At 42.0% G+C, this 26461-nt stretch overlaps 3 protein-coding genes across 4 annotated transcripts in view; 2 read left to right on the top strand and 1 right to left on the bottom strand.

Moving 5' to 3' along the window:
- HTRA4 (HtrA serine peptidase 4) overlaps positions 1–4496 on the top strand; it is a 21897-nt gene extending 17401 nt beyond the window's left edge. The window contains exon 9 of the mRNA XM_011960677.1: positions 3777–4496. Within this exon, the coding sequence (XP_011816067.1) occupies positions 3777–3939 (163 nt within the window). The 3' untranslated portion in view covers positions 3940–4496. The remainder of the gene's footprint in view (positions 1–3776) is intronic.
- Positions 4497–6731: 2235 nt separating this feature from the next.
- Positions 6732–12561, bottom strand: TM2D2 (TM2 domain containing 2). The gene is made up of 4 exons (XM_011960676.1): positions 12110–12561; positions 11213–11300; positions 9498–9613; positions 6732–7517 (listed from the first exon to the last, which is right to left on the bottom strand). The coding sequence occupies exons 1-4, from the start codon at positions 12334–12336 to the stop codon at positions 7304–7306; spliced, it is 645 nt and encodes a 214-aa protein (XP_011816066.1). The 5' UTR covers positions 12337–12561; the 3' UTR covers positions 6732–7303.
- Positions 12562–12854: 293 nt separating this feature from the next.
- ADAM9 (ADAM metallopeptidase domain 9) overlaps positions 12855–26461 on the top strand; it is a 116965-nt gene continuing 103358 nt past the window's right edge. For both annotated transcript variants that reach the window (XR_001003861.1, XM_011960675.1), the window contains exons 1-2: positions 12855–13036; positions 23759–23856. Coding sequence is in view for 1 of the 2 variants with exons in the window: in XM_011960675.1 (XP_011816065.1) it covers positions 12940–13036; positions 23759–23856 (195 nt within the window). In the remaining variant the exon portion in view is untranslated. The remainder of the gene's footprint in view (positions 13037–23758; positions 23857–26461) is intronic.

Here is a 26461-nt window from a genome sequence, read left to right as displayed (position 1 = left end):
CCTGCCTTGGCCTCCCAAAGTGCTGAGATTACAGGCACGAGCCACTGCGCCCGGCCATATTTTAGGTATTTTAAAACAAATTTTTTGGCTGGGCATGTTGGCTCACCCCTGTAATCCTAGTACTTGGGGAGATTGACGTGGGAGGATTGCTTGAGCCTGGGAGTTTGAGACCAGCCTGGGGAACGTGGTGAAGTGCTGTCTCTACAAAAAATAAAAATTAGGCCAGGTGCCGTGACTCAGGCCTGTAATCCCAGCACTTTGGGAGGCCAAGGTGGGCAGATCACTTGAGGTCAGGATTTTGAGACCAGCCTGGCAAACTTGGTGAAACCCCTTCCCTACTTAAAAAATATAAAAATTAGCTGGGTGTGGTGTCGCATGCCTGTAATCCCAGCTATTTGGGAGGCTGAGGTTGGAGGATCACTTGAACCTGGGCAGCAGAGGTTGTAGTGAGCTGGAATCACGCCCCTGTACTTTAGCCTAGGCAACAAAGCGGGACTCCATTAAAAAAAAAAAAATTAGCCAGGCGCGGTGGCTTGCGCCTGTGGTCCCAGTTACTTGGGGAGGTTGAGATGGGAGGCTCATCTGAAGTCTGGGCTGTAATGAGCTGTGCTCATGCCACTGCACTCCAGCCTGGGCAAGAGAGTGAGACCCTGTCTCAAACAAACAAGCAAAAAAAAAAAAAAAAAAAAAACTATAGCAAAACCCCACAAAACCTACGTTTTTATTTGAATTCTGAATGACAATATCAGAGGCCAGCACTAAGACCTGTGTAATAAAGCAAAGGCTAGAACAGCTTCCAAAAGAAGGTTCTCCAGCTGATTTCACTGTTGTTTCAAAACATTTAATACTAAGTACTGAGGGAAGAGATGCCTTGTCCTACAAATATCATTCTCCTGGGCTTCTCTGTTGTACTTCTTCTTCTTCTTCTTCTTCTTCTTCTTCTTCTTCTTTTCTCCTTCTCCTTCTCCTTCTTCTTCTTCAGACAGAGTCTCGCTCTGTCCCCATGCTGGAGTGCAAAGGCACCATCTCGGCTCACTGCAACCTCTGCCTCCTGGGTTCAAGCGATTCTCCTGCCTCAGCCTCCCGAGTAGCTGGTACTACAGGTGCACGCCACCACGCCTGGCTAATTTTTGTGTTTTTAGTAGAGACGGGTTTTCACTGTGTTGGCCAGGATGGTCTGGATCTCTTGACCTTGTGATCCGCCTGTCTTGGCCTCCCAAAATGCTGGGATTACAGCCGTGAGCCACCGCGCCTGGTCTGTACTTCTTTATTATCCCTTCTCATTGTTTTTATTTTTCAAGAGCTCAGTAATCTGTTTAGATTATGGCACCACTTTCACTGGGGCTTTCCCTCTAGTGAAATCAGAGGGCACTGTTCAGCATAGCAGTCATAGGTCTCATGTTACTAAATTTGGCTTGTCCCTGGCTTTTCTGGACTTTTCTCATGCCTGCTCTGCTCCACTCTTCCCCCACCTCCTTATTTTTAAGTTCTGGTTCAAGACCAAAGCTATTTCTTTCGGCTAAGTCCTTGCTACTCAGAATGTGGTCTGCAGACCAGCATCATTAGCTCAGCAGGGCTTGTTGGAAAGGCAGAATCATAGGTCCCACCTTTGATCCACTGAATCGGAATCTGCATGTTTAACAAGATGCCCAGGTGATTCATATGTATGTTAAAATGTGAAAATTAGTGCCGGAAGTTGCTGATGAACAGAAATCAGGACTGGGCATGGTGGCTCATACCATGATGTGGGAGGATCATTTGAAATCGGGAGTTCGAGACCAGCTTGAGCAACATAGTTTCTAAAAATAAATAAACAAAATAAACAAAATCAGCTGGGTGTGGTGGCAGGTGCCTATAGTCCCAAATACTTGGGAGGCTGAGGCAGGAGGATCACGTGAGCCCAGGAGTTTGAGGCTGCAGTGAGCCATGATTGCACCACTGTACTCCAGCCTGGGTAACAGACTGAGAGGCTGTCTCAAACAAAATCTGTTCTTTCTGGCTTTCACCACCCTATACCTAATAATAATGATAATTACACCATTATCTGGCACTTAGAAAACTTTTACTATATCTCAGGCACTATTTGAAGTGTTTTATTTTTATTTTTATTTTTTTTTGAGACTGAGTTTCGCTCTTGTTGCCCCAGCTGGAGTGCAATGGCGTGATCTCGGCTCACTGCAACCTCTGCCTCCTGGATTCAAGCGATTCTTCTGCCTCAGTCTCCCAAGTAGCTGGGATTACACACCTAGCTAATTATTGTACTTTTAATAGAGACGAGATTTCACCATGTTGGCCAGGCTGGTCTCGAACTCCTACCCTCAGGCAATCCACACGCCTGGGCCTCCCAAAGTGCTGGGATTACAGGTGTGAGCCACTGCTCCTGGTCTATTTGAAGTATTTTATACAACTGTTTGTGCTCCCAACATTTTATGATATAGGTATTATTTTACAGAGGAAGCAGCTGTGGTACAAAGAGGTTCATTAACTTGTAGAACACAGTAAATCAGAGAGCAGAGAACAGGGATGTGGGCCCTGGTTGAACCCTTCTATTATCCTGCTTTGGTGGTTGCTTTTTTGTTTCTGAGAGGCAGAGTGATTTAGTGGCAAGAAGATGGGTTCCCAAGTTTGAAAGACCCAGGATGAAATCCCTCTCACAAGTTGCATGACACAGAAAAAGGTCATTTGTCCTGTCTGAGCCATAGTTCCTCATATTTGGTGCATAGGTTATTAGTAATAATTTGCGGGTTTCTTTTTCTCTTTTCTGAATCATGGGACTAGTATGAATTAAGTTCTCTATAAGTTCTTTCTTTGTACTTACTGGTCCTAAGTCATCCTCCTAAACTGTCCTTGTTCTAAGGTTATTTCTTGATTTTAGTTTTATACTTAAGCGTCTCTTCACATCCTCTTGCATTAAACTTCTTCTTTTTAAACTCCACATATCTTGATCAAACCACATTATCATTCTTCCTTGAGCTTCCCATTTCTATCAAATGGTGTCTCCTGGAGTCATTTGCTGTTCCTTTTTCAGCCTATTTTTACCAAATCACTGGCATGGCTATTTCTGTATTGTAGTGTTTTGTATTTGGAGCTGGTTTTTGCTTCTATGTGAAGCAATTAAGTTGAAGGCAATAAAGTCACAACTTTGGGGAAAAGGAGACTAGAGCCAGAGCTTGAAATATTTAGACTCAGAAGGTTGGCGGGTTTTTGATTTACTGAAAGTAGAATTCCTATAATGCAGCTCAGCATCCTTTCCAGCTCCATAAGCTGGTGAGCCGGGTGGCGGGGCGGGGGAAGATGGGCAAGTGAGTGGCTGCCAGAATCAAACTGAGCCGAGTTTAAGTGTCTGGGAGAAAACATAGCACTTGGGCTTTTCACTTTGGCTGCTAAAGCTAGGAGTATGTTTGAAGTTCACAGAGGTCAGGGACTGATAGAAATTAAAAGCTAAACTCCCCCTTCCAAACCAATTCCAAAAAATGGGAGGAGTAAACTTCTCACATGATTCTGATAGGAAATTAACTTTATAAAGGTAAAGGTAAACTGTCTAGAGGACAGTTGTCCTCTAGGGACGTTTTTGCAGCATGTTTTAGAACAGCTTTACGATTTGGAAGGATTGAGGCTATTTCTGGTTTGTATGCTTAATGCCAGCAAAATAGTGCCATTAAGACAGAGATATTATAGATGGGGATAAGTAAAATTCTTCTTGTAGTTATTATAGATGGGGATAAGTAAAATTCTTCTTGTAGTTTCATGGTTCTCTTTTTTTTTCTCTCTCTCAGCTCTGGATTGAGAGACCATGATGTAATTGTCAGGATAAATGGGAAACCTATTACTACTACAACTGATGTTGTTGAAGCTCTTGACAGTGATTCCCTTTCCATGGCTGTTCTTCGGGGAAAAGATAATTTGCTCCTGACAGTCATACCTGAAGTAATCAACTAAATATCTTGTTTTAAAGTGGGATTATCTACAACAAAAAACAAAACAAAACAAAAAAACAGTTATATCACCTGGTTTGGAGATGTGCCAAACATGGCAAGAGATTTTTGGATCTTCTTATAAAGAAAAATGGATGGTATCAACCCAAGTGCCCATCGATGACAGACTGGATAAAGCAAACGTGGTACATATACACCATGGAATACTATGCAGCCATAAAAAGAACAGTCCTCTGCAGGGACATGGATGGAGCTGGAAACCATTATCCTCAGCAAACTAACACAGGAATAGAAAACCAAATACTGCATGTTCTCACTTATAAGTGGGAGCTGAACAATGAGAACACATGAACATAGGGAGGTGAACAACACATACTGGGGCGTGGCAGGGGGTAGGGTAGAGGGAGGGAGAGCATTAGCAAAAATAGCTAATGCATGCTGGGCTTAACACCCAGGCAATGGGTTGATAGGTGCAGCAAAGCATCATGGCACACATTTACCTATGTAACAAACCTGCACATCTTGCATGTGTACCTCAGAAATTAAAAATAAAAATAAAAATAAAAATGGTAATCTGTTGTGAGATTACAATTAAAAAAATAAAAAAATGGAGTTTGAAACACATACACACATTCAGGGATCATTAGGTTGGGGTACTATGCTGTTGCTAAGATGCCTATGTCAAGTGGAAGAAGAACACAGTGCCAGGAAATCTGGGGGAACTGATAACATTTTATTAAAGGTAAGAAACAAATAAAAGACAGGCAGTTTCTAATTTAACCTTGAGAGGACACTGTAGTATTTTTAACCTTTATAGCCATAAACTAGATATAATACACACATATACAAATAGATCTGTCTACCAAAATTTAAGAAACAACCTGAATAAAGTGCAATCAATTGTTTAATAATACTCCTTTAATCCACCAGGTTTTCAGGTTGTATCACATTTGGCCAGGTTTGTGGGTAGATGGATGATGGGTGTCATTTAAAAGTCAAATGAAAACTGGTAATTTTGGATTGTCACATAGGAATATTGATGATTCTCAGCACTCTAGCAGCGAGAACAACTTTTGTCTCCAGCAGCTTTTCTGGCTGTAAGAAGGGCATCTTCAGTAGCTTCTAGTCTTTTTCCCTTTTAACTAAGTTCTCACCCTTGGCAACATAAATGACGTCAAGCCTTGGAGCTGCAAATTTTTTTTTTTTTTGAGGGGACACAGGGTCTCACTCTGTTGCCCAGGATGAAGTGCAGTGGTGGGATCTTGGCTCACTGCAACCTCTGCCTCCTGGGTTCAAGTGATTCTCTTACCTCAGCCTCCCGAGTAGCTGGGATTACAGGTGTACGCCACCACGCCTGGGTAATTTTTGTATTTTCACTGGAGACGGCGGGGGGCGGTGGGGGTGGTTCTCACCATGTTGGCCAGGCTGGTCTCGAACTTCTGATCTTAAAGGATCCACCTGCCTCGGCCTCCCAAAAGCGCAGGGATTACAGGCTTGAACCACTGTGCTGGGCCCAAAATTTCTTATTTTTTAAAGAAAACAACTTTTGGTAGGGTTATGAATATACTTAGGAGGTTAAAAAGTGTGAAATGAGGCAGGACTTGGTTAGGTGTAAAGTAGCATCTTATTTTGGGTAATATAATTTGTTTATGTTTTTTAGACTTCCCTTAGAAGTTTTTTTTTTTTTTTAAAATATATATATGGCATCCTTGAACTTCCTTAAACTGTTTTATTTGTATAAATTTATGGGGTACCAGTACAATTTTGTTTCATGCATAAATTATGTAGACGAACCCCTTTAAATTCTATGTAAAATCTGTGTATGTGCATATTTCTGGGGAGAGTCTAGTTTCTTCATGACCCATAAAAATTTAATAAATACTGTCTTAGGGTATAGAGATTATGAATTAAAAGTTTACCAATTGTTATGTGATAAGCAAGGTTAAGGTCAGTGTGGTACAGAACTTTCAAGACAGAATAGGATCATCTGTTTTAAATTTTTTACAGAAAATTGCCACCTTTAATAATGTAAAAACAGTGATCAGGAATGATAAAGCAAGAAATTCTTAGGAAAGCTACAAAATGATAGAATGTATCCAGGGAAGTTACTTTAACTGTGATATCTGGTTTTAAATTCAATTATTATGAGGTAAACTGTGAGTGAGTTCTATCTTGTTTCTAGAATTTTTAAGTTATTCTGAGTAACAGCCTCTTCCACTGAGTTGGCCACATTGCCCACTTTTGATTTTATATTTAACAGTTCTTTTCAACTTAGATTGCAAAGGATGGGAACCGAGTTTTTAAAACCACTTACAATTTGGAACATTTCCTTTTATTCCTGGCGATTTGGGGATGCAGAAGTGTGGCTGTATCTCTGATTGCTGCAGCCCACAGGGAGAGCTTTAGTACCATGCTTTTTGAGAGAATGTGCTAAGTTTCTCTTTGCTCCCGTAAATCATGTCCTAATTTAGTAGAAGTGTGTTTTTCTTTTCAAAGGCATAAGGCTCCTTGCTTTATCTCACCTAATCACGAATAATAGTTTTATGGAAACGTGTATGAAATCTTAATTTTATTAGCATGGGCTGGTAAATGCTAATTTACAACATGGGCTGGTAAATGCTGATTTTTAGATTGGACAACTCTGCCAGGAGGAATAGCTCAATTCACACAACTGATGCCGCTGGCTTTCAAAATATAATTGGAATAAAGAAATTACCACACTGCATATACTGTCTCTGGAACATAATGGAGACACAAGAGGGCTCATTTCAAATGACTAGGTTTCTGCAAAACACATATAACTTTGAGTTTACTCCCCCTACTGAAAATACTCATACAGTACTCCAGGTTGGCAAAATTTATTCTGCATTTAAATTCAGAAAGTCAGAATTTCAGTGTGTATTACAATCCACGGCCATTTCTATTTCTGCTGAAGATTTTCATTGTTCAGCTTCAGTTCCCCTTGCATGAAGACTCAGGGTCACAAGAGGAACGTGGATACAAATATTCACTTTGCTCAACTTGTTGGATCCGCTTGCTCCAAAGGACTGAAGATATAGCAGTGCACAGAAAGGAAGACTATGGAAACCCATCCACAGTTTATAAACTCGTCACTATCCTTTATGTTTTGTGCATGAGGAAAGGAAAAAATTTGATTCCCACAATACTTTTTGCTTGTCATTTCGTCTGCAAGGTAAAACCTGGTTTGAAATTCCAAAGTCTGAACAAGCCTTCTTAACCAAACGAATGCCCTCCAAAGAGGGAAAATAATATCAGGTCTGATATCAAAGAAGAGTTTTGAGCCTGTAGAGATGAATTCAGAAGACAGAGCTTTCACCTGCCTCCCTGGGCCATGACAGCAGCTCTTTTTAGTAAACAGTGCACCAGTTGCTGCCATCACTTGGCATCAGCCCTCCAGTAATTAGCAAAATAAGGTCAACAAACCACCAAATCCCAAGTCCTCCAAGTGTCAACAGCTTCCCTACTGCAGTGCCAGTGTGTCCCAAACAGAATCGATCCACGCCAAAACATCCCAGGAAGAAGGAGTAGAGTAAAGTGGTTATGAAGTAGTGTCCGGTATATCTAGGTGAGAAGAACGAAAAGGAAGATGTTTTACTGCACGAAAATTTAAACCCTTAAAGATTAGTAAATTTAACATGAGTGATGAGAAGAAGGTACAGTGGCCCCTCTGTGGTCTTTTATCCTCCATTTTGTTTTCTTTTATGACATGGTCAATGAGGTGAGAGGATCAGGAAAAACCAAAGTTTATTATACTCATAGGTCCTAGAGACAGGAGGCACACCATGTTACACAGGGCTGCCTGACAAAGATAACAGGGTAGTTGGAAGACAGAAGCGAGGGGAAGGTTTTTGGCCACTATCTTCATTGGGGTTTCTGCAGGAAAGGCAAGACAGGGCAGGACAAATAGTTTAGAATTGGCTAGTTTGAATAACCTCAGCAGGCTCTAAGGTATAGGAGTGGTCCCTGGTTGCCTGGCACTTGGCCCTGAGAAGATTAAGGCAGAGGAATATTATTTCCTGGGGTGTACAGGCCAGAAACAGAAGATATCTCTCTGGACTAGTTTGCATATCAAAGGCATGCTCCTGGTTGGACCCTTTGTTATCTCTAAGAAATGACTAGCTTCAGGAAGGGCAGTCTCTTCACAGCCAGAAAGGTTTTTAAGATGTCAAACATCATAGTGCACAATAATTTAAAAAACTTTTTGACCATGTTGTGGTGGCTCACACCTATAATCTCAGCACTTTGGGAGGCCAACGTGGGAGGACCACTTGAGCCCAGGAGCTATAGGCCAATGTAGGCAACATAGCGAGATCCTGTCTCTACCAAAAAAAAAAAAAAATTAGCCAGGTGTGGTGGAGCACACCTGTAGTCCTAGTTACTCAGGAGGCTGAGGTAGGAGGATTGCTTGAGCCCAGGAGGTCTGTTTGTGCCACTACACTCCAGCCTGGGCAATAGAACAAGGGACCCCATCTCCAAAAAAGCATTTTTTTATGATACACCCTCTTTACCTTTACTTTACTCTCCAAGAATCTCTAGTTGGTAGAGGGTCTCAACAGGATACTTGCTAAGATATGGAGCATCTCTAAGAACAAATACCGACTTTTGCAGAGTTGGATTGGACAAGAAGTCATCAAGCACATTTGCACAACAGGCACCATGGTAGGAGTAGGAGTCTGGGCTCCCATCCTCCTCTGTAGAGGCTCTTTTCCTGAGACTCAGCTGGCTTCCTGCGTGTAGTTCTCTAAGGTAAGGAAGCACTGTCCTTAAATGAACACTTGATCTCCAAACACTCTTTCCTGTTGTTTTGCGGCAGTGAAAAGCAAGGACTTCTTCATAAGGCTCTGCGACACAGCTGCAGTTACTCTAATATTACTAATCACAGCCACTGACTCTTTCCATTAGCAAACTGTATAAGGCAATTCTGTGCCTTCAAGCAGAATTTACAGAAATGACCTTGATCCTTTACCTTTAAGATAAACTGATTTTCAGAGTGTGGAGCCTACACTTTTTATAATAAAACCTTTATTCTTGAAATACTAAGACAATTTGCACAAGATTTATATCTATCGTAGGAATTTTGGGGCTAGATCATCTGGCCTAAAATTCTGTAGATGAGGGATAAACTGAGTGCCCAAAGGCACTTAGCAAGTTGGAGAAAAGAGACAGTTAGAACTTCACCTCCTGGGCTTAAGTTGAGAGTCCTCTCTACTATAAACATATTGCTTCAATAAATGAATTATGCACAATGGTGCCATAGACCCTCTTTGGTGGTTAAAAAAAGTCATATCAAAAAATAACAACGAGCTGAGCACAGTGGCCTCATGTGCCTGTTGTCCCAGACACTGAGGAGGCTGAGGCAAGAGTATTGCTTCAGTCCAGGAGGTCCAGGCTGCAATAAGCCATGATTGCACCACTGCACTCCAGGCTGGGTAACAGAGTGAGCCCCTGTCTCTTAAAACAAAAAATAAATAAATAAAAAGACAAGGAAAATGGCTCTACCTCCAACCAAGTACCAACTACTCCAATCAAAGTAACACTTACTTTATACAAGGTTTATTTTCTCGTAGGAAGGTCCTAGGACTGGCACACTCAATTCCATCTAAGGCATGGCACTGGACTGAAGTGTGTTCCACGTCGCTGTAGGCCTGACCGCCAAACTGTGGAATAACAACCAAGACCAAAACCAACTCACCAGAGCAAGTGACACAAGTTTCTATCTTTACATTCACTAATAAAAGAATAAAAGTTGCCTCAGGACTACAATTATTCCAACAAGGGTGGGGTACAGCTGTGCTCAGGGGCAAGGAATTTAGTGACACACTTCATGTGATTTTGGATGAGTCCATCTTAAATGTACATTGTTTTAAATAAACTCCTGTTTTCTTCTTCATGACTGGCTTCTTCAATAATATAGTAAAAGAAAACTCCAAACACACTCAATGTCATTAAAGGCTGTTTAGAAGAGATGAACACAATGCTTTACTTATCCCAATTTACAGGAAAAACAGCATATAACAGCATTTGGGAGTGGGTATTTAAAAAGTCACTGCCTATTAGAGGTCTCTTTTATATCTATTAAAAATGAATAGAATTAGGAAAGAACTCAGGGTATTAACTGACTCAGGACTTTATTTAGGTCATAAATGTGTATTACCTGATATCTGTGGGACATCTGTAAGTTTAAATTCCAGCCAAAAATTTCAGAACTGGGCCTCTTACCATTGCTTAACTGAATTCTAGCCAAGAAATCACAGATACTCATTTTTTACTGGTGCCTTATATCAGTGCTCATTACTATTTGCATCAGCGAGTTCCTCAAAAGGAAGGGACTGGGAAATAATGCTTACAGGATAAACTCAATTTTTAATTAAAATGGGCAAAAGTGATCTCTATACAATATTAACTCAAACTTTAATCAATAATTATCAACAGAATAAAATTTCATTGTCTTAAAAAAATATTTATCTATACATGTTTTCAGTAAGAGTTGCTCTTTTAGTCTTACTACTGTCGGGTTTATTCCTCTGTGTGTGATTTAGTACAAAAAATGCTTTCCCATCATTCTTTTAACACCTGACCAAGTCTTGACTTGCATTATGCGGTATAATAGGATGGTGAGTCCATGGTGGGGAGGAGATACATCAACTTCACTGGTTATTTTTAGAGAGAGATTAGGAACTGTACACTCAGCTTTAGGGATATTATTAATAAAACTTAATAGCTTTTTTCCATTCCAAGAAGCCACTGTTAACCAATGGCTTCCCCTGGAATGCTTTAACGTCCTACAAAGACATATACTGACAGACCCTATCTATCTCCTAAGGACATGGTGGAATCTGTTTGCCTGGAGAAAAGAAACGTCATTGGCAAGAGAAGCTCCATCCCAAATGCATATGTAACAAAGATACTGCCCAATCCATCATCAGTGTTGCTTTGTTTTGCTCTTTCAGGAAAAGTGCATGCCTTGGAGAGTCAGGGGTGACATTTTAGTTTCAAAATCTGTCAGTGGCCAAAGGAACCAAAGACAGGTTGGTCTTTGCACCTAGGTGGTTTTGGCACAGAGATTGTCCCTTCATAAGGAAACCAAATATCTCGCTCAATCACTGACCCTGGCCATGCTGGAAATTGCCAGTAACGGTCTTTCTGACGAAATTCTTCAAAAAACTTTGTACCTCTTATACTTTTTATGTAACAGCATTTAGACATTCGTATTTCTTTATTGAAGGGTTTGCTCTTACAACAGAACAAAAACTCACCTTGAGACAACCATAACCAAGTTCCTGGGATGCAGTTGCATTTCCAACATGATCCACTGGGTCTTCACATTCTATAAATTCATCAGGTCTGTAATTCACAAGATCATGATCATTATCATCATACGGTCTTTGCAAATCGCTGTTTGCATGCAAGTAATCAAACAGGCAAAAGACATTTCTTCATCAAGTTTTCTGGGGTTCAGTTTCACCCTGCTGACCCCTTTCCAAGCCAATTAAACTGAAGCACAGCAGGTCAAATGGACAGCCACCCAAATTAACCTTTTGTTGGAGAAGGGAAGTGTTTCTGGTCCTGTTTCTATAAGGATTCTACTTCTGCCACGGTTTCATCTCTTCAGTAGGCAAACAACAAGATTCTGGGGGCAAAAATTAAGCCAAAGAATTCTCAGTCCTCTTTGCATCTCTCAAATGCCTTTTCTTGTTTGATCGAAAAGAGATGTTAAAAAATGGCATGATTCTGCAACGGTAAGAATATTGATTGCTTTTTTAAAAAGTGCCTTGTAGGCAGAGACAAGTCATTTATTTTATTTATGCTTTAGTACTGGCACCGAATCGACCGACTAATACTCTCCCTGGGCTAAAGGGCGCAGGGCAAAGAAAGCACAGCCTCACGCCTTCTTCCAGAGGCTAAATGATGTTACTCCTATCCAGTTACCTCTTTGGGGATCCCAAAAGCTCTGTCACTGACGCACAAGGGTTTTCCCTGCACGGGCAGTGAGAAACCTGGTTCATGGTATTTGCCTTCGGAATGACCACTGGGTCCTCAGAGGGGCAGGGTCTGAAAAAACGCAGCGCCTCCCACAACCCTGCCTTCCCTCAACACCCATATACCCCTGGCACACCCTCCACGTCCACCCGCCTCGACCACTGGTAGCTTACAGGTAAGAGCAGAGGATGACCGGAGAGTGGGGGTCGCCATATTCCCAGTTCGCAGCACCCCCGGGGCCCTCCGGGTGAGCGGCGCCAGCGGATGTGAGCTCAGGCTCAGCGGTAGCATTTTGCGAGTGGCTCCGAGACACACAATGCAGCAGAAGTAAATTCCCCAGCAGCAAAGCCGCCTGGCCGCACAGAAGTAAGTAACTAACCGGGCAACCACCTAGCACCATTTTCCCGGGCCCTGGAGCGGAGACCCGGCCTCAGCCACAACCCGAAGCCAGCAGCACAGACCCAATCACTGCGTGGTCAGGCCTTTCCGCGTAGCCCCGCCCGCGTAGCACCGCCAAGCAGCCAATGGACCCGCAGCTAGACGCTCCGCCCACCTCCACCAACCAACCAGAAGAGGCCGACCAGATGGGCGGGACTGCACCGCTCTCCGCCTCTGCTTCTCGATTCCTCTTCTGGTTCTCATGCTCCTCCTTCTTTTGCGCCGAATGCGTCCTCCAATCGGATCCGTCGACTCCCTAGGTGGGCGTGCCCGGTAGCCGAGGGGGCGGGGCGGATATGACTGGCGGGCCGACTAGTGCGGGTTGCCACGGCCGATTTAGAAATCCTGTTCTCGCGCCGGGGACTGGATTTTTCCCTACGTCAGCGCAGCGAGGCGATGTCGGGAGCGAGCTCGGACCGAGGGTTGAGTTGCGTCAGTGCCGCGCGCGTGCTCGTCCCCGGGCGCGCGCGCTTCCCGGCCAGCCTTGGGGCCCCGGCAGGGTTGGAAAATGATGGAAGAGGCGGAGGCGACCGAGTGCTGAGAGGAACCTGCGGAATCGGCGGAGATGGGGTCTGGCGCGGGTTCGCCCTCGGGGACCCTTCGCGTCCGGTGGTTGCTGTTGCTTTGCCTGGTGGGCCCAGTCCTCGGTGCGGCGCGGCCAGGTGGGTGTCCGCCCCCCGGGTCCGTTGGGACGGCTGCTTCCTAGGGACAGGGCGCATGGAGTGAACCTGTGGTGTCCGGGAGTGGAGGGGCCCGGCCTGGGGATCGGACCCGGGGTCAGGGGGCGCGGCCGCTCCAGGTGTGTGCGGACCGGGGTCGCACCCGAGGCTCGGGGTCTGGCGCCCCAAGCCCTTCTTGGCCCGGGTCCTCTGCCCGGCGCCGCTTCCTCCGTGTCCTGTTCGGTGGAGCCGTTCCCGGCTTCCCCCTTCCCCCGCCGCCTCGCGCGAAGCCGGGTCCCCCAGACGCCCCGAAACCCACGCTGGGGCGGGCGCGGGTCTCGGCGGGCCGGAGCCCTGCAGGCTGGACGCGCCCGCGGGCGTTCAGTCCTCCAAAAGCCTGCAGGGAGGGAGCTGGCTCTCGCTCGTGGAGTTAATGTCGCTTGGAAAGAGATTGGGAGATGAAACTTTTGCTGCAGGTTATAATTTGAAATTTTGACGTTCATGGTATCCTTGGGTCAACACAGCTAAATTTAGTGGTTGAATAAAGGTGGGTGGGAGGACGCTCATTTTTCTTGGGTCGTTTTTTAGTAAGAATATTTTGTAACCGATGTGCTACCTTTCTGTATAGCCAAACTGTTTTTTAAAAATCTGTATTTTTACTGGGTTCGTACTGTGTTAAATCCGGACAGATAATCCCTGCTCTGTTGAACTCACAGGATTATTGTAGGAATTAAGTCATTTGTGTGAAATCGTTTTTGAATTGTGAAACTGCCCTTGACTATGTAAGATACTTTTATTGGAGATGCCCAAACATAGTGGAAGCAAATTGTCAGCACGCTGGCGTCTTTCTGTAAACAGGTTGTTTATTTTGGATTTTGTATGAGATAATTGTTTACATGGCTGTATTTTCTCTATCAGCGACAGAGGATGATGGAGAATGGAAGTTTTTACTAAATCATTGATTGAGAGTTATTCGAAGGTGATGATAGAAGATTTCAACGCAGGACTGTTGACCTTCAGGAAACTAATTACTTGTTTTTCTTATCTTTGGCCGCTTCGTTTGAAATTAAGTAAATTTGCCCCGGTGTGGAAATGTTGAAGCTCTGAAAATGTTTTGAATGGGAAGTTGCCAAATTTCTTCTGGTTAAAACTACTTTTCCTGTGATATTCTAGATGGTTAACATTCACCGATGTTTAAAGTGAAGACGATTATACATCCGGAGTTTTATTAATCTGTGATTTTTTGTGTGTTTGCAAATGTAAATAAGACTGTATTTTTAAATGTTAATATAAATGTCAGTCATTACCGACCTGCATATAGATGAATGGAATATCCTGATGGTCTTTAACTGTGGTTTTGGCCAGCTGCTCACTTCGGCGTGTGTATGCTTCTTCAAAGTTTAGCCACCGTTTATAGAACTCCTAATAAACACCTCACAATTGCTTGTAGAGGGGCAGAAGGTGACCAAATACGCTAAGTGCATCTGAGAGATTGGGGAAGGATTTTTAGAGAAAATGATATTTGAACTGAGCTACATCGGTGATTTTTCAAGTAGAATAGTAGGAATACATTCTAAGCAGAAGAAAGTTTTTCCAAGAGTAAGAGCGTGGGGGGCGTATGAAAGAACATAACTTGTTAGGAAATGATGAAAATGTCAATATGACTTCATGCAGACTCTAAAAGGGAGGGATGGAAGATCAAACTAAGGTAGGTTGTTACCAGTTGGGAAGAGTCTTCTATGCAGAACTAAGGGGTTTGGACTTGACGCTGTAGGAAGTTCTTTGGGCAGTGGAGGTTGTAAGTAGGGGTGTGACCTAATCTCATTTTCTGTTAAGAAAACGGGCAATACCGTGGAGGATAGGATCTAGGAGGGAGAGACTAGAGGCCGGGAGACCGGTTAAGAGGCTTTTGTAATAGTGTGCAGTAAGTCAACTCTTGTTTCTCTTGGGGTTGTTCATACAAAATCAGCTGACCACATTTTTGCAGTACAAGATGTTTAAAACGTGGACTGAAACATTTTCCAGGATTGAAAGAGGAATTTGAGGTACCAGGCACACATCAGTTACATTAGGAGTTAAGTAGGTTTTACAGGATTTTTACTACCGTTTATAACATTGTCTCAATGAGGAGATGCAGTGTCATTTCCAAACAGCTGACTTTAAGTAAACTTTTTTATTTTTGTTTGTTTTTAAACTGACAAAGGTAACTGTGTCATTGTAAAAAATAACAAGGGGAATCAGGTATGAACCTCTTCTGATTTTCTAAGGTAGTAATTATGATGAACAGATTTAGAAATTTTTTTTAAACAAAGACTGGCATTCTAAAGAAAATGACTTTGAAAGCTTACTCATGGTGAGTCACTGTAAAATGATTTGTGTAGTAAGAACTTAGGTCCATACTAATCTCTTTTTTATATGCCAGCGAAATATTTGAATTTGATATGTTTGTGCTGATAGGAGAATGTAGCCTTTTGCATTTAAGGATGATTTGGTTTTCAAACTTTTAAGTAAAAAAGAAAGCATGTATAATTAAAATATGTATAAACCCAGTTGCTGGTTTCCAGGACAGTTTTCAAAAAGCACTTGAAGCTTTAACTTACCAGATTTATATTTGCTGTTTGTTAAAAATCCTGGTTTATAAAAGAATTTATTATGGAATCCCCCAAAAGATGCAAGCTCTAAGTAGCTGGAAGCTTTTTCTTGGGAAAGCTCAAACATATGACATAGCCTCATATTTCTTTTTCCTCTTTGATACCTAATATATACTGGAGGCTTGGAGTCATGCCATCCTTTTGAGTCAGCGCTATGGGGACTGCCTCATAAATGAATGCAGTCCTTTTGGTATCTCAGTAGCTAATCCCTCACAGTCTTTTTTTTTTTTTTGAGACGGAGTCTGGCTCTGTCGCCCAGGCTGGAGTGCAGTGGCGCGATCTTGGCCCACTGCAACCTTCACCTCCCTGGTTCAAGCAATTCTCCTGCCTCAGCCCCCTGAGTAGCTGAGACCACAGGCACGTGCCACTATCCCCGGCTAATTTTTTGTATTTTTAGTAGAGATGGGGTTTCACCATGTTAGCCAGGATGGTGTGGACCTCCTGATCTCGTGATCTGCCCACCTCAGCCTCCCAAAGTGCTGGCAGGCATGAGCCACCGTGCCCGGCCTCTCTCACAGTCTTTGAATGGGTCTAGTGTGGACCCAACTAAAGTTGGATAGCACAATGTTGTTTGTATGTTGAGAGATTATTGTACTTTATTTTCCATTTCATGTTGTTATTTTAATCAGATTATTTTCCCTAAGTGATCATATGTGGGACACTGCTTGAGTCACATCTTTCTTTTTCTTTCTGAGAGACAGGGTCTTGCTCTGTTGCCGAGGCTGGAGTGCAGTGGAGCAGTCATAGATCACTGTAACCTTGAATTCCTGGGCTGAAGCAATCCCCCTGCCTCAGCCTCCTGAGTAGCTGGAACTGCAGGGGTGCGTCACCATGCTTGGCTAATTAAAAACTTTTTTTGTGTGTGGAGAGGCAGTCTCGCTCTGTTGCCCAGGCTGGTCTCGAACACCTGGGCTCAAGTGTTCCTCTTGTATCAGCTTCCCAAAGTGCTGAGGTTACAGGTGTGAACCACCACATCTGGCCTTAAATCACATCTTTTAAGAGTGAGCTAGGGAACCTTAGAATTTAACTTAACTTGGTCAGTTTTAAAATATGGAGTTGTGTTTGTATTTATTTATGTTTATAGTAACGTAAGTATTGGGTTGCTAAACCTTATTGGAAAAAAAGAAAATGGTATCACCCCTAGACATGTTATATTATAGGTCAGAACTCATTCCCATTCATGGGAAATGTCCCATTCCCTTTGGTGAATTGTTCTTTTCATGAGATTTTTCATGATTTAAGTCATTTTAGGGTGATTTTAACCTCTTCCCTCTAGTAGTGCAGAATCTTCATACGAGTAGACCCCAGGAGAGCCTGTTTCTGATCAGTCTTACTGAAGGGTTTAGAATCCTGTTGTGAATATATCTTGGGCCTAACCTCCCATCCCAGCTGCTTAAGAGAAGTGATTAAGCAGTCTGTACATAGCAATACAATGAAATATGATTTTGCTATCAAAATGACAAATGTGTGGGCTATGTAGATTTGTAGAAAAGTTGATACAAAAGATGTTAACCATAAAAAGTAAGGTTGACTTTTGGTCATATGTGATAATTACAACTATGAGAACTATGTGTGTTTAGCTATAACAATCAGAAGAGGTTATTTATTCAACACATATTTTATTGAATACATACTGTAGCAGTGCAGGAAATACATGATGAATAAGATACCGTCCTTGATCTCAAAGAACTTAAATTCTTTGCTGGAGGAACTTAAATTGTCTAGGACATTAAATCTTAGAAATGGGTGGTGTTTTTCCCAAAGGGACACTTAAAACAAACAACAGAAGCCATTTCTTTTTAAATGTAAAGATGGGTAAATATTTAAGAAAAGTATAACACTAAAAAAGGGAAGAGTGTATGATATAGTCATAGAAATTATAATTAAGTATGTTTAAAGGTAGTTTTCTTTTTTTTTTTTTTTGAGACGGAGCCTCGCTCTGTCACCCAGGCTGGAATGCAATGGCTCGATCTCGGCTCGCTGCAACCTCCGCAAGAATCGCTTGAGGGTTCAAGCGTTTCTTCTGCCTCAGCCTCCCGAGTAGCTGGGATCACAGGCATGTGCGCCACTATACCTGGCTAATTTTTGTATTTTTAGTAGAGACAGGGTTTCACCATGTTGGCAAGGCTGGTCTTGAACTCCTAACCTTGTGATCCACCTGCCTCGGCCTCCCAAAGTGCTGGGATTACAGGTGTGAGCCACCACGCCCGGCCCAAAGGTAGTTATTAATATATGGTATGTATGTATCCGGAATTGACCTGGTGAATACTAGAATAAAAAAAAGAAAAAAGGTAAAAACTGCAATTACTTTTGCACCAACCTATTATATGGCTCGAAATAACAGTGCTTTGTAGATCTAATTGAAACAATTTTTCTAGAAGAATACTTTGGAAACAGAATTATCTTATTTATCCTGAATGTGGAAGCCAGGTTTATTTTATTTTCTACAGTGGAAGTACTTAAAAGTGGCTGTTTATGTAGTAGGCAGGAGAAAAATGAGAGAAGCCCATGGTTTGGAGTTCACATTTGTTTGCTTTGCAATTAGGTAGAATTCTTTTTTTTGAGACAGAGTCTTACTCTATTGCCCATGCTGGAGTGCAGTGGCACAATCTGGGGTCACTGCAACCTCCACCTCCTGGGTTCAAGCGACTCTTCTGCCTCAGCCTCTCGAGTAGCTGGGACTATAGGCGCGCACCACCATGCCCAGCTAATTTTTGTACTTTTTTTTAGTAAAGACGGTGTTTCACCATATTGGCCAGGCTGGTCTGAAACTCCTGACCTTGTGATCCCCCCGCCTTGGCCTCCCAAATTGCTGGGATTACAGGCTTGAGCCACAGTGCCCAGCCACAATTAGGTAGAGTTCTTTTAACTAACTTCCCTATACTACAGTTACGGTTATGAAAAGCGTGCTCAGACTTCCTCTAAAACATGCTACAGAGTATAGAAAGATCTAAGGAGTTAGAGAAAGAAAGAAGGGCAACTAACACCTTTTCCTTTCTTTAAGATGAGACATGCTAAGTTTCATGTTTCAGTGGTTCACGTTTTCTCTTCAGGCCATGTTTTCTTTTTTTCTTTTTTTTTAGATAGAGTCTCCCTCCGTCACCCAGGCTGGAGTGCAGTGGTGCAGTCTCAGCTCACTGCAACCCCCCTGTCCTGGGCTAAAGTGGTTCTCAGCTCATTGCAGCCTCCCTCTCCTGGACTCAAGTGGTCTCATGCCGCAGCCTCTGGAGTAGCTAGGACAACAAGCGAGCACCACCAGGCCTGGCTAATTTTGCATAGTTTGTAGAGACGGGGTTTCACCATGTTGACCAGGCTGGTCTCAAACTCTTGATAAAATAAATGATTAATTGTGGCATTTTGGTTTTCAAAATGAGGATTTGTGTTTAAAATGCAAAAGAAGGAAAGAAAGTTATATGTAATCTTCCTATATTTAGCTTTTATTTTACTTCGTTGGCAGTCTGGGTAAACAATTCATAGAGGACAGAAGACTTGGTTTCTAGTCTTGGCCTGAAACTTTTAGCTGTCACAGCTGGGGCATCTAGTGGGTGGAGGTCAGGGATGCTACAAAACATTCCACAGCACACAGGACAGCCCCTTTACAGGTTGAAGGTTTATACAAATAATGTTAAAGCTCTTTTTTTATATTAACGTGGAAAAATGTTATTTTGGTTCCCATGAGAAAGTGCTATTTGGAATAAAAAAAAAAAAACTAAAGTGAATTGGGGGAAAATCTATGCAGGATATGAACAGGAAACAAGAAAAAAACCTGACCTAGAGATAAGAAAGGAATTTTGGGAAAAAAACACAGGAAGGAGGATTTTCATACAATTAGTATGTATTATTTTGATCGCATTCCTGAAGTATGTGCATTTGTTATGATGTTTTGGAACTTTTTATGGCATGGCTGTAATTCAGAAAGTGATTGCTTGGATTTTAGAAGCAAGATGTCAATATCAGAATAACAGCTCTTACATACAGAAATTATTTCAGGGTGCTATGATTTTGAAAACCTTTTAAAAATAAATGATTAGTTGTGGCATTTTGCTTTTCAAAATGAGAATTGTGTTTAAAATGGAAAAGAAGGAAAGAAAGTTACATATAATCTTCCTATATTTAGCTTTTATTTTACTTCATTGGCAGTCTGGGTAAAAGATTCATAGAAGACCGAAGACTTGGTTTCTAGTCTTGGCCTGAAACTATAAATAAACTAACTTTGCCTGTAAAGTAACTGAACCTGTTTCAAAATGAAAGCTCTTTAAATACCTGCCTGCCCATAAGAACTACAGATGCTTTCTTTTTGGAGGCGTTTCTTTTTGTCTGTTATGTTTACTTCTGAGTTGTAATGAAAACACTTCAGTTTGGTTCTATATTGTTTAGCTTCTAGTGTAACAGTTGTCTGTGTCTATCAGCATATATATTCTTTCTTTTTTTTTTTTTTTGACAGGGTCTCCCTCTGTTGCTCAGGCTGGACTGCAGTTTCTTAATCATGGCTCACTGCAGCCTTGATCTCCCAGGCTCAGGTGATCCTTCCACTTTAGCCTCCTGAGTAGCTGGGACCACAGGCATGTGCCACCATTCCCCACTAATTTTTAAATTTTTTTGAAGAGACAGGGTCTTGCTCTGTTGCTCAGGCTGGTCTTGAGCTCCTGGGCTCAAGTGATCCTCCTGCCTTGGCCTCCCAAAGTGCTGGGATTACAGGGTTGAGCCACCATGCCCAGCCAGCATATATAATCTTGTCTGTAATGATTTACTTGAAGATAATTTTTTTTTTTTAAAGTGAAAGCATGTTTATTAAGAAAGTAAAGGAATAAAAGAATGGCTACTCCACAGGCAGAACAGTGGCATGGGCTGCTCAGCTGAGTATACTGATAGTTACTTCTTGGTTATATGCTAAACAAGGGGTGGATTATTCATGAGTTTTCTGGGAAAGGGGCAAGGATTTTCCTGAACTGAGGGTTCCTCTTCTTTTTAGACCATATAAGGTAACTTCTGGGCATTGCCGTGGCATTGGTGCTGGTGGGAGTGTCTTTTAGCATGCTAATGTATTAGAATTAGCATATAGTGAGCAGTGAGGACAACCAGAGGTCACTCTCATGGCCATCTTTGTTTTGGTGGGTTTTAGCTGGCTTCTTTACCACAAACTGTCTTATCAGTAAAGTCTCTGTGACTTGTATCTTGTACTGACCTCCTGTCTCATTCTGTGACTAAGAATGCCTGACCTCCTGGGAATGCAGTCCAGTAGGTCTCAGCCTTATTTTACCCAGCTTCTATTCAAGATGGAGTCAGTTTGGTTTGAATGCTGCTGACATATTTTCCCTCATCCTTTTACATGGGAACCTTAATCCTAAGGATTGTAGAGGGACAAAGATCTATCTTCTGTGACTTCTTCAGGCTGAACAGGGGCAATCATTCCTGCCTAACTATAGAGTATCCTGTATCCAGGGTAGAGAGGAGCTGGGTCACACAACGTCAGTATGCTGAGGGCCGTTCACAACTCTTTGAGTTCTGTTGAGTTCACAACACAAAAGGTGATATCTAGAAGATTAATAAGATTAGTAAGTGTTCAATTTAAGAAAACATTCAGTAAGCTTATCCTGCATTCCCACACAAAGATTACAATAGCAATATATTTCATGACAGTAAAGCAAAATAAGTAAAATTATTCCAAGTAAACTAAATAGAAAGGTGTTCCACGTACTGGGCAGTTGTTGGAACCAAGCTGATATAGGGTCATTAACTGATTCCAATATATGCCCAGAATTAGAATACTGATCCAGATGTTAACATTAGCCATCCCTCTTGTTTCTTCTGAGCTGCAGTTAGAGATCACTGATTGGTTCACTGAAATAAGCAGAGCCAGTTCAAATTGCAGGGAAAAACTCAAAAACAACTGATCAGACTAGAATTTAATGACAGGTGTACCATAGTTCTTGAAACACAATTTTTCCTCTTTCCTGTCCCCCATTTGCATTAAAAACAAATCATGATAGGACTGATAGGATATGATAGTTAGCAAAATAAGCTTCAGTCTTATTATACTTCACCTGATTATTTGAAATGAGTGCAGTAAGAATAATTATTTGCCACATAGGCACTTTTTAATTGGCTTTGAGACTTTTTTTGAGCTGAGCTCAACCATGCGTTTGCACAGTTAAATACAGGTATGAGTTGGGTAAATTCCTCTCCTCTTGAGGTCCCGAAATAACTTGGTGCACCTGGGCCTGTAGATAGTGACATTCTTTATTTACAACAGATCAGGAACCTTGTGCAGAGACTGTATAGACAAGGTACATGGCCACTTTTCTCAAGGGACTTTTATTGGTTCTGTAAATCAAGTTTGATTCCTTAAAGGAAAGCACAACATTCCAGTCAAAACTTGGTAAAATAACCAGTTTCTCCAGTTGTGTCCTGTTGCAAAAGAAAACAGATTCTTAAAGAGATATAAGATGCTGATGGGTAAAGAATTTAAAAGCTGTTTATACATGTGTTATATTGGATATGATATAATTTATGGTTTGCAGCTGTTTGTATCTTTTTAATCCCAAACCAGACAAAGTTATAAACATTTTATATACAATGTTATCTTGGAAAAAGTTAGATGTAAATAATTCATCTTAATCTATATTTGAGAAATCTGAGGGGTATGAGGAAACTAATGAGTGAATGAACATATAGATTGGATCAAAGGAGGAGAGTATGAGAGTAGGGAGACCAAGTAAAAAAGTATAGTCATCTAGAGGTGAGGTTAGTAAGGGTTAAGCCATTAGTAATAATGCTGGAAGAAAAAGAGGTTGTGTTGGACTTGTCGACAGACTATGTATTGGACTCCAACATGGTGTGTCTTCTAAGAGATTTGTGTTGGCAATTTTGATTATACTCAATTTGGATTCAAGTGATGACTTTAGAAGCCAAGCCCTACTTAAGATATCATGATTCTGTGCTGATAGACTGAACAGAATTGGAAGTGGGAGTAAGTCTGCATGACTTTCAGAGTTCTTAACTGTTAACAAATTTTGTATAAAGTTTGTGTTTTTGTGATGGATTAATGGCTATAATTTGAGAACATGGCTACATTGTTGAGTATATGTTTGTTTTATTTGTTAGAGTTAACCCATCAGATATTAAAAGTACATTTTCCCACTTACAGTCCTTGTCCATTTAATAAATGTCTTAGTCTGTGTTGCTATAAAGGAATACCTGAGACTGGGTAATTTATAAAGAAAAGAGGTTTATTTGATTCACTGCAGGCTGTACAAGAAGCATGGCACAGGCATCTGCTTCTGGAGAGGGCCTTAGGCTGCTTCCATTCATGGCAGAAGGGGAAGTGGAGCTGGTGGGTACAGAGGTCACAAGGCGAGAGAGGAAGCAAGAGAGATGGGGGAGAGAGGCTCTTTTTAACAACCAGCTCTTGAGGGAACTAACAGAACAAGAACTCTTTCTCCTTCCCTGGCCCCTCAGGGAAGGCATTACTCTATTCATGAGGGATCCACCTCCATGACGCAAACACCTGTTACTACACCCCACCTCGCAACACTAACACGCTGGGGGTTAAATTTCAGCATAAGATTAGGAGAAGTCAAACATAGAAACTATGGCAGTAAGTATTTAGTAGTATCATCTGAGAGGATGTTATTCATGCTTGGTGAGGGGGAGGAATGGGAGATGAGGGAAGGGTGCTAGACTCTAGGATGTCTTCCCCCATTTCCCCACCAAACAGTTCTTTTCTTTCTTCTTGCCTTAAGATTTCTTTTGAGAAAAAAGGGTTAGGGTTTATAGCTAAAAATGTTTGAAATGATTGCTACGTGTATTTATAATGTTTGGATAAAGACTGGTATACTTTTTAAGAAAATACATTTTCCTCCCTCATACTTACCTAATGCATTGCTGTTTTCATGTATTAATACTTTATATAAAAGTACTTTTATTATATACATATTATAATATGGGAATGTAATATGGGAATGTCAGGTGATTTTTCTGTGATTTGAACATTCAGCTTTTGATTTTCATTATATTGTGTGCCCACATAGTTTTTCAGTTTCACTTATTATATTTGTTATTGCCTTTTCTGTAGGCTTTCAACAGACCTCACATCTTTCTTCTTATGAAATTATAACTCCTTGGAGATTAACTAGAGAAAGAAGAGAAGCCCCTAGGCCCTATTCAAAACAAGTAAGTTGTATCTTGAGAAATAATGTGTTTAATTTTTTTTCTTTTCTGTTTTAGCACAAAGGTGTTATTTGTAGCAGTGATCAGTGATTTGTTTTTCTAAGACCACCAGAGCGAGCACAAAAGAACCAGCGAGTAGGCAAGGGTAGGAGCAAAACTGCAAGTTTATTTTTGGTCACTTAAGGTGTGGGGGAGAGGTCTATCGGCCTCCGGCAAAGGAGGCTGACAGAGTCCCCCCGTGGGGCTCTCCGACGGAGTTCCTGCAGTCCTGACATCCCGACAGGAGTGGGGCTGGGAAGTCCGCGTGGGACCCTGGCCCAGAGCGGCTTTTCTAGGAGTGGGAGGGCAATAGGCGCGGCAGGGGCATGTCGGTGGGCGTTCCGCAGGGGCAACCAGGTAAATCTTGGTCTCTTCGGATTGACGTCACCTGGCGCATGCCTGGTTGGTCTGCACCTTCCCCCGCGCCGGCTGCATTTTCCCGCGTGCGGAAAAGTTGGTGAAGAAGAACCGGCAAGTGCGCCATCCTGCCTCCGTTCGTCCAAATAATCAGTTCAGTGAGTTATTACTTGGCTGTTACTTAGCATAGCACAGCTGTGTTGTAAAAGCATCATATTGAGCCTTACTATCGTTTTTTTTTGAGATAGAGTCTTGCTCTGTCGCCCAGGCTGGAGTGCAGTGGCGCGATCTTGGCCCACTGCAACCTTCACCTCCCTGGTTCAAGCAATTCTCCTGCCTCAGCCCCCTGAGTAGCTGAGACCACAGGCACGTGCCACTATCCCCGGCTAATTTTTTGTATTTTTAGTAGAGATGGGGTTTCACCATGTTAGCCAGGATGGTGTGGACCTCCTGATCTCGTGATCTGCCCACCTCAGCCTCCCAAAGTGCTGGCAGGCATGAGCCACCGTGCCCGGCCTCTCTCACAGTCTTTGAATGGGTCTAGTGTGGACCCAACTAAAGTTGGATAGCACAATGTTGTTTGTATGTTGAGAGATTATTGTACTTTATTTTCCATTTCATGTTGTTATTTTAATCAGATTATTTTCCCTAAGTGATCATATGTGGGACACTGCTTGAGTCACATCTTTCTTTTTCTTTCTGAGAGACAGGGTCTTGCTCTGTTGCCGAGGCTGGAGTGCAGTGGAGCAGTCATAGATCACTGTAACCTTGAATTCCTGGGCTGAAGCAATCCCCCTGCCTCAGCCTCCTGAGTAGCTGGAACTGCAGGGGTGCGTCACCATGCTTGGCTAATTAAAAACTTTTTTTGTGTGTGGAGAGGCAGTCTCGCTCTGTTGCCCAGGCTGGTCTCGAACACCTGGGCTCAAGTGTTCCTCTTGTATCAGCTTCCCAAAGTGCTGAGGTTACAGGTGTGAACCACCACATCTGGCCTTAAATCACATCTTTTAAGAGTGAGCTAGGGAACCTTAGAATTTAACTTAACTTGGTCAGTTTTTAAATATGGAGTTGTGTTTGTATTTATTTATGTTTATAGTAACGTAAGTATTGGGTTGCTAAACCTTATTGGAAAAAAAGAAAATGGTATCACCCCTAGACATGTTATATTATAGGTCAGAACTCATTCCCATTCATGGGAAATGTCCCATTCCCTTTGGTGAATTGTTCTTTTCATGAGATTTTTCATGATTTAAGTCATTTTAGGGTGATTTTAACCTCTTCCCTCTAGTAGTGCAGAATCTTCATACGAGTAGACCCCAGGAGAGCCTGTTTCTGATCAGTCTTACTGAAGGGTTTAGAATCCTGTTGTGAATATATCTTGGGCCTAACCTCCCATCCCAGCTGCTTAAGAGAAGTGATTAAGCAGTCTGTACATAGCAATACAATGAAATATGATTTTGCTATCAAAATGACAAATGTGTGGGCTATGTAGATTTGTAGAAAAGTTGATACAAAAGATGTTAACCATAAAAAGTAAGGTTGACTTTTGGTCATATGTGATAATTACAACTATGAGAACTATGTGTGTTTAGCTATAACAATCAGAAGAGGTTATTTATTCAACACATATTTTATTGAATACATACTGTAGCAGTGCAGGAAATACATGATGAATAAGATACCGTCCTTGATCTCAAAGAACTTAAATTCTTTGCTGGAGGAACTTAAATTGTCTAGGACATTAAATCTTAGAAGTGGGTGGTGTTTTTCCCAAAGGGACACTTAAAACAAACAACAGAAGCCATTTCTTTTTAAATGTAAAGATGGGTAAATATTTAAGAAAAGTATAACACTAAAAAAGGGAAGAGTGTATGATATAGTCATAGAAATTATAATTAAGTATGTTTAAAGGTAGTTTTCTTTTTTTTTTTTTGAGACGGAGCCTCGCTCTGTCACCCAGGCTGGAATGCAATGGCTCGATCTCGGCTCGCTGCAACCTCCGCAAGAATCGCTTGAGGGTTCAAGCGTTTCTTCTGCCTCAGCCTCCCGAGTAGCTGGGATCACAGGCATGTGCGCCACTATACCTGGCTAATTTTTGTATTTTTAGTAGAGACAGGGTTTCACCATGTTGGCAAGGCTGGTCTTGAACTCCTAACCTTGTGATCCACCTGCCTCGGCCTCCCAAAGTGCTGGGATTACAGGCGTGAGCCACCAC

This window comes from Colobus angolensis, unplaced genomic scaffold (genome assembly GCF_000951035.1).
Source record: "Colobus angolensis palliatus isolate OR3802 unplaced genomic scaffold, Cang.pa_1.0 Scaffold52, whole genome shotgun sequence".
Taxonomy (NCBI): domain Eukaryota; kingdom Metazoa; phylum Chordata; class Mammalia; order Primates; family Cercopithecidae; genus Colobus; species Colobus angolensis.
Note: the sequence above shows the minus strand (reverse complement) of the source record. Positions and strands in the feature narration are given on the sequence as shown.